The sequence below is a fragment of the Bufo bufo genome, chromosome 1, assembly GCF_905171765.1.
Source record: "Bufo bufo chromosome 1, aBufBuf1.1, whole genome shotgun sequence".
In the NCBI taxonomy this organism is placed as follows: domain Eukaryota; kingdom Metazoa; phylum Chordata; class Amphibia; order Anura; family Bufonidae; genus Bufo; species Bufo bufo.
In genome coordinates, this window is record NC_053389.1 from 761,073,968 (window position 1) to 761,082,698 (window position 8,731).

Consider the following 8,731-nt stretch of genomic DNA (forward strand, 5'->3'; position numbering starts at 1 on the left):
AGGTATCACCTCTGTATAGATAACACGGGTTCCACCATCCACAATTGGTGATGGACAGAGCTTATATTTTCCCCCTCACTGCACAATGACCTCTGCATAGGTCACAGAGCATACCTAGAAAACTTTCACAAGCAAAGGTGTCATCTCCTGTCCATTACGGCCACGGCCCATGTGGCTGCTGTAAAGCATATCTTTATATGCTGTTAACAACATTTACATGGCTGCCCCCATAATAATGTACAAAAAATAAAATAAAAAAATCTGAAAATAAAAACACACTGGCCAGGTTTGACCAAGGTTGGAAACTTGGTAGAATGGTGTTGATATCCCCTGTGGCACTGGAGGATTTGTTAAATTTATGATGAGGCACACATCCTATCTTCTGCTCAGCTACCAGCAAACACCCCCCCAGGGCCAGTATCAAATGGAGCCCAAGTACAGTACCAGCATCTTTTGGGTTTATAGAGAAAAATCTATAAAAACAACAAAACACATTTTATACAAAACTGTTATTTATATATTATATTGGGTAGAACAGAAGAAAAGATTTCCTTGGTTAGTTTCTAGAAAGTGCCAAGTTTTAGGGTACTTTCACACTTGCGTTGTGAAGATCCGGCAGGCAGTTCGGTCGCCAGAACTGCCTGCCGGATCCGGAAATCCCCATACAAACGGATAGCATTTGTAGACGGGTCCGGATGCGGATCCGTCTAACAAATGCATTGAAACACCGGATCCGTCTCTCCTGTGTCATCTGGAAAAATGGATCCAGTATTTTTTATTATTATTTTTTTGCATTTTTAAAGGTCTGCGCATGCACAGACCGGAAAACCGGATCCGTTTTGCCGGAACACTTGGTGCCAGATCCGGCATTAATGCATTTCAATGGAAAATAATGCTGGATCCGGCATTCCGGCAAGTGTTCCGGAACTTTGGAGGGAGAAAATACCGTAAGAGTGACTGAACTGAAGACATCCTGATGCATCCTAAACGGATTGCTCTCCATTCAGAATGCATTAGGATAAAACTGATCAGTTTTTTTCCGGTATTGAGCCCCTTGGACAGAACTCAATACTGGAAAAGAATAACGCTAGTGTGAAAGTACCTTTATATCCATTCATCTATACTTATGAACCAGTTATAATATTTACAGTACATTGAACGTTGAGTTCTGGTCAGAAGAAACCCGTTCCTCCTCCACCACCTCCATCATCATCATCATCGTCCCTTCCAGGCCGCACCTTCTCCTTCTTGTTGCTCTCTACTTTGTATTTTATTCTACGGATAGGTTCGCTGACACTCCTTGAAGGTGTTGAGTCACTGAACTCTGGAAGAAGGAAACTTCTGTCAATTATTTCAGACACTTCCTGCCAATTCTTGAAGCATGGAGGTCCTAGGCGAACCACTTCATCCACTGCATTCGGAGAGATGATCTGTCCAGACGGCTTCAGGACTACAAGGACTGGTACTTCAGAAACTGAGAACTGAACTTCCAGTTCCCTAAAACAGGGTAAAATAAGATATAATGAATTCAAACCACGCAACCTCAGGTCCTTCAACAATAAGGGTTCAAGTATTTTTATCTTGGGGACTGATCTGGAATGTAGCAGAGCTGGGGAAGTTGTAGTCTGAAAATGAGTAGTGCAGAACAAAGCAGATCTGGGAAAGTAGTGTTTGGGCAAATAGCAGTGTTAGCTATGGTGTGGCCTAAAATGGTGGGGTCTTTTAAGGTGTGGTCTAAATCACAGCAGGAAGGAATGGTGTGGAACAAAGAAGATACCATTAGGTTTGGCACATAGCAATGCTTGGGAAAGACTGGTCTGACCCATAGCACATAAGGGGAAGCATCATAAGGGAGTGATCTGGCACACAGCACAGCTGGGGAAGGAGTGATCTGGCACACAGCACAGCTGGGGAAGGAGTGATCTAGCACGTAGCACAGCCGTGGAAGGAGTGATCTTGTACATACCACAACTGGAGAAGAAGTGACCTGGCCTGGAGCACAGCTGGAGAAGGAGTGATCTGGCAAATAGCACAGCTGGGGAAGAAGTGATATGGCATGTAGCACAGCTGCGGGGTGAACTGCCACATAGCACAGCTGGGGAAGAACTGATATAGCACATAGCACAGCTGGGGAAGAAGTGATCTAGCACATAGCACAGCTGGGGAAGAAGTGATCTAGATTCTAGCACATAGCACAGCTAAGGAAGAAGTGATCTAGCACATAGCACAGCTGGGGAAGAAGTGATCTAGATTCTAGCACATAGCACAGCTAAGGAAGAAGTGATCTAGCACATAGCACAGCTAGGGAAGAAGTGATCTAGCACATAGCATAGCTGGGGAAGAAGTGATCTAGCACATAGCACAGCTGGGGAAGGAGTGATCTAGCACATATCACATCTGGGAAAGGAGTGATCTGGTACATAGCACAGCTGGGGAAGGAGTGATCCGGTACATAGCACAGCTGGGGAAGGAGTGATCTGGTACATAGCACAGCTGGGGAAGAAGTGATCTAGCACATAGCACAGCTGGGGAAGGAGTGATCTGGTACATAGCACAGCTGGGGAAGGAGTGATCTGGTACATAGCACAGCTGGGGAAGAAGTGATCTAGCACATATCACATCTTGGAAAGGAGTGATCTGGTACATAGCACAGCTGGGGAAGGAGTGATCCGGTACATAGCACAGCTGGGGAAGAAGTGATCTGGTACATAGCACAGCTGGGGAAGGAGTGATCTGGTACATAGCACAGCTGGGGAAGGAGTGATCTGGTACATAGCACAGCTGGGGAAGAAGTGATCTGGTACATAGCACAGCTGGGGAAGAAGTGATCTGGTACATAGCACAGCTGGGGAAGGAGTGATCTGGTACATAGCACAGCTGGGGAAGGAGTGATCTGGTACATAGCACAGCTGGGGAAGGAGTGATCTGGTACATAGCACAGCTGGGGAAGGAGTGATCTGGTACATAGCACAGCTGGGGAAGGAGTGATCTGGTACATAGCACAGCTGGGGAAGGAGTGATCTGGTACATAGCACAGCTGTTCTAACAGATATATTTGTGATTACTGCATGCTAGTGGCCCATAAGGGGATGGTAGCCATTAGAGATGAGTGAAGCGAGCTTCAGATGCTACATCCAAAGCCGCTTGGCTAAAAAATGTGCTATAATGCTGTATGGAGATCCTTCTCCGTACAGCATTAGAATGTACTGCCTCCAATGAGGCAAAGTCCTTTATTCACGAAGTTGCGCGAGACTTCGTTTAATAACTTCAGTAATTATTACAGTGAAAAACCACTTCAAAACTTGGAACCAGACTCCTCCGAGTGGTATCTTGGGACCGAAGCCGAGTTTGGTTCCAATGTTTTTCACTGTAATAATCAATTATTTGCCTCATCGGAGGCAGTACATTCTAATGCTGTACGGAGAACGGTCTCCGTACACCATTATAACTTTTTGTTTAGCGAAGCGACTCCGGATGTACCATATGAAGTCGCTTCGCTCATCTCTAGCAGCCATGTATGAGGAATTGCATTTAAAACATTAAATATGATACCCTACAATTAAAGGGGTTTTCGGGACTCCTATTGCAGTATCCCACTGCTCTGCTGTGCTCCGCTGCAAGGGATAATATACTGTATTTTATGCATTTTTTTGTCCCAAAGGCTGTGTACATGGGGGGTGAATGAATCAGTTTCTAGATGGTTGCTATGTGTGGGCTGGATCCACCCTAGTCTTTCCAGAAGCTGCTGTGTAGTTAGTGAGTAAGCAGTGTGTGAAGCTGGAGTAGGAGAGTTTGCCAGAGAGAGGGCAAAAGTAAACTATCATGGATATGACATATAGTAAACTATCATGGATATGACATATAGTAAACTATCATGGATATGACATATAGTAAACTATCATTGATATGACATAAAGTAAACTATCAAGGATATAACATACAGTAAACTATCATGGATATGACATATAGTAAACTATCATTGATATGACATAAAGTAAACTATCATGGATATGACATAAAGTAAACTATCATGGATATGACATAAAGTAAACTATCATGGATATGACATAAAGTAAACTATCATGGATATGACATATAGTAAACTATCATGGATATGACATACAGTAAACTATCATGGATATAACATACAGTAAACTATCATGGATATGACATACAGTAAACTATCATGGATATGACATACAGTAAACTATCATGGATATGACATACAGTAAACTATCATGGATATGACATATGGTAAACTATCATGGATATGACATACAGTAAACTATCATGGATATGACATACAGTAAACTATCATGGATATGACATGAGAGTTTTCTAGACATGTTCTGTGACCTGCGCAGAGGTCATTGTACAAGGAAAGAATAGATAAGATGTGATATCATCTATTGTGAATGGTGCATCCTGTCTTATCTATACACAGAGGTGATATCATTACAGGCAGGATTACAATGAGATAACTGCAGTAAAGTGATCTGTACAGACCAAGAAGTGGCGCCAATTATTAGGCATAGTGGCCAGCGCAAAAACTGCAGGATTTTGGGTTTTAGTTTAAATATAAAAAGTGACATGGAAAATTAAAAATAACATAAAAAATTATTTAAAAATATGTTAATCATAAAAAAGTGATTTAAACGGCAGATCATTTTCTGATGTCACATTCCCTTAAGATGCCGTAATTACCATATCTGTACAGCGCTAATCCTCTGTGAGAATCCAGATTACAATGAATTGGGGTAATGATGCACGATGAGAGGATAATTACTCGGAAGGAAATAATATCCATAATCATTTACAGCATGTCAGACTGAAGATAATTTCTAGCTATAGGTATTCCTCCTGAGCATTACTATACTATGTGACACCCATAGTATGTTTGTGCAGATTATCCAGGTTTTATATGCTTATTATGCCTGGATGATTCTATAAAACTCTTGAGCACTCGAGATGACTGGCATAAAAATGTCTAATGTCATCATATGTTTAATTTAAGGGGGAGGGGGGGGGGGGGGTCTCCGTGGCTTACTTTTTCAGTTTATTACCTTTATTTCTTCCTAAAATTGAATGTCTGGGTTTTAATTTCTAGATTTGTGTGTTTGGTATTAGGCACTATGAAGGTGGGAGAGGGTTGAGAACCTATACCTTATGATGCCTTTAAATTGTGACTTTTTCTAAATCTATAACTTTTCAGCATAAGTCCCACCTTTTATTGATGTGTCAGCCCTTTCAGCCATGTATCACGCCCCCTCGGAACATGCATGGGCGGCAGGGCTAAGTCAAAATCCTGGTGCCACATATAGTCAGAGCTCATGGAGGGCTGATTTCCGGGAGAAGCGGCGGCGTAGCTAAAGGCTCATGGGCCCTGGTGCAAGAGTTCAGCTTGGGCCCCCTTCCCTCAGTGCTTTGTGGCCAGGAGCAGGGGAACACATTGCCTTCGTGCTGCCTGAGGCAAAAATTGAAACAGCATAATGCCAAATTCTTGACCTAACCCCTTCCCTCCAGCCAGAGGTGTACCTTGACCAGTATGTACTTTGTATAATACTGGTGTCTTCTTATGCGGCCCAAGGGTCTTTGGGCCTCCTCAGGCTCCGGGGCCCGGTAGGGACTGCTACCTCTGCACCCCCTATAGCTACGCCCTTCCTTGCATGTGCTGTGTGGGATATTTGCAAACTCCTGTGGTAGTCCAGGAGGTCTCCCTTTTTTAAGGAGCCTTCCAAATATTCCAGGAGAGTTGGATATCAGCAGTTTAGCCATGTCTTCTTGCAGGTTGCCATAGTAATCAGATATTGCTAAAAATGAATTTAGGTGGAACTAAAAGTCATTTACTGCTTTGTGGAGTATTTTATGCATAATTGCCAACTCTCCCAATATGTCCAATACGCTCCTGGAAAAAAGGGAGACCTCCTGGACTCCCAAGAGCTGGCATGTCTCCTGGGCTCCACATGGAGAACTACTTTCAGATAGCAGCGCTCTGTGAACTTTAAGTGTAGGTGGCGTCAGGATGCTACATCATCAGACTCAGCCCCAAAAGGCGCATGTCAATATTAAAAAAAATTGCCAACTGGCTACCTCTCACCTCTGAAAATTTGGCAAGTATGATTTTAGGTTATTTTGGGGTGTTTCAGAGTGATCTGTAATAACGGTGAATTAAACTGCACCTCAGCTTACAATGAGAAAGCATTGAACACATAAACACTTGGCAAAACTACCATCTTCTTCTTCTCGATCAGTTTTTTTTCATGATACCTCTCAAAACATTTGAAAACCATTATACACACCACAGAACATCACAACGTAAGAAGACCAACCCTTTTGCCTTCCAGATTCTTTTTGTGACAGATTCTCCCCCCATGATACAATATAGAAGCTGCCTTTTTATAACCCATTTTTTGTTTAGCATATTTTCCAGTGGGAACTCCTTCAAAGAGACCACACAATGGACTTACATGCACTGTCAATTTTCAGGATGTGGGTATACTTGGGGGCCTGGGGAGAAGGAACATTGCAGTGTTATGGCAGGGTTTGTCAACCAACCATTGACTTTGGGCTAGATCTAAGGGCGTTATCCTGGTGGCTCCCTGGTATTTATCCTTCAACTCCCATACAGTGATCTGGACTTTGCTTCAGGGAACCACCAGTGACAGCTGACCCACAGGGGTCAGAGACATTGGGGCGAGGCACAGAAGGAATAGGAAAACAGAATTTGTGTAAACCCGTAAAACAGGTCCGAGGTCTGGGCTGGCATCAGAGGGTCGCAACGGTAACCAGACAAGGTCAGTACATGGGCAGAAAACAGAAAACAACTGTCACGGACCCTCCTGTGACAGAGGTTAGAAGATCTGAGAGACTGGCTGCACATTAGGTTATCCGACAGCCTGTTCTCACTTGTTGCAGTGTTGTTGTTGGTAATGACCACACCTCTTGTCTCAGGTGTAGCTTGTGGTCATTACTGCTCCTCTATTTAGTCTGGACTCACACTTCATACCATGCGGTTGATATTATCTGCCTGGAGTTGGAAGAGCGGGTGTGTGGTCCTCATCTGAGTTCCTGCTCATCCATTTTCTATTAAAGATTTTGTTGTTCCCATTTGCTCGTTGTTCACTAGGCCTCAGGGAGACGCTGGTTCGTTCATCTGGGAAGGAACCAGTAGTCTCAGACCCTGTCACTACTCCTAGGGATATTCAGGATTACTAGGGCCTAGGTTTCCGGTGTATGAATATTCCCACCTTCAGGGTCTATTCATACTGACAGGAGTCAGGGCTAGGTTTAGGGTTTCCTAGGTGGTGACCTTCTTCCTTTCCCAGCCGTGAGGCATAGTTTCTGGTCATTTTCCTTCTGTTGTCATTCTATGTACCTCCCCTCCCCCTACACTGTGACAACACCTTAGCAAGCAGATAGCATGCTAGGAACCTTGATTGCTCTGGAAAGGAAATAAAGTCAGCAGCACTGTGTTATAGCAAAAGCTGATTACAATTAGAAGCAGCCATGCATCAGCACATAATGCAAGGGAAGGAGGGGAGTGATAGTGAAGGCAAAAATGGGAGTAGTGGTTGTTCAATAAGTAATATTCCTAGTAAAAGTAGCGAAGCAGCGACAGCCTGGGACTGTCACTGTAACAAACACTCAATTTGGGCTCTTTCATCATCATTTGGGCTTTTGATGATTGTACATGTATATATACTTTTTCTTTGAGACCATCCCCATAAAAGCCAATTTTTCTGTGAAAATTTGAACATTATAACTACAAGTAGACTCCAAAATTTACCTTCTAAACTCTTCATCTTCAAAAGGGACCAATAACCACCGCTTTGGCATGTCCTTTATGAAGTTGTCATGCTCCTCCTCAGTGCGGTCTAGGGTCACATAAACCAGTGCCAGCTGGGAAGCTCGGTTCACGTAGAACTCATCAGTCAGTTTGGTAAAGAATTCCTTTAAGCGTGGTGCAAACTCCTGGCAGCGTGGACATCCTGACTCGGCAAAGTACAAAAGCAGAATACGATTTTCCAGTATCTTCCAAACCTCTCGCTCAGTGTCCAACTCGTCCTGATCACTGTTATTTTTTATCAAAACTTTGCCTAGAAATAATTCAGCCATATTATTCTGACCAAGGTCAACCCCTGTAACGAAAAAACATTTTAATGTTGCTGGTAGTTCCTACAAAACCCAAACATCATTTAATCAAATTACTTGTTCCACTAAACTCCCAAAAATACCAGTAAGGCCTCATGCACATGACCGTATTTTTTTATCCATGTGCTATCTGCATTTTTTGCAGATAGCACACTGCGACATTTATTTCTATGGGACATGCGGACATCCATATTTTTTGCAGATCTATGTGGCCGTTCCGCAAATTACAGAACATGTCCTATTCTGGTTCTAATTCACATCACAGATGAGGATAGTCCTTTCTATTGATTTAAGAATCCCATCAATAGAAACTCAGACTGTAGACAGAAGAAACCTTATTTTGCAGATTTGTGGTTTGCGGACCGAAATACACAGACACATTTATGACCAAATATGGGGCACTTTTGTGGCGTATATCTGGTGCAGATTCTGTTGCATGCCTCACATGGCTTTGATGATTGGGGGGGGGGGGGGGGGGGAGGCTGTGGCTCTCAGAATATGGTGACACAAAATTTTATTTTATTTTTTTATCGTACAAAATTAGTAAAACATAAAAATTTTATATCTTTGCTATCACAGT

At 43.1% G+C, this 8,731-nt stretch overlaps 1 protein-coding gene across 1 annotated transcript; it reads right to left on the reverse strand.

Annotated features, from left to right (window-relative positions):
- Window positions 1-1,172: 1,172 nt before the first annotated feature.
- NXNL1 (nucleoredoxin like 1) lies at window positions 1,173-8,115 on the reverse strand. The gene is made up of 2 exons (XM_040414634.1): window positions 7,787-8,115; window positions 1,173-1,497 (listed from the first exon to the last, which is right to left on the reverse strand). The coding sequence occupies exons 1-2, from the start codon at window positions 8,113-8,115 to the stop codon at window positions 1,173-1,175; spliced, it is 654 nt and encodes a 217-aa protein (XP_040270568.1).
- Window positions 8,116-8,731: the final 616 nt, after the last annotated feature.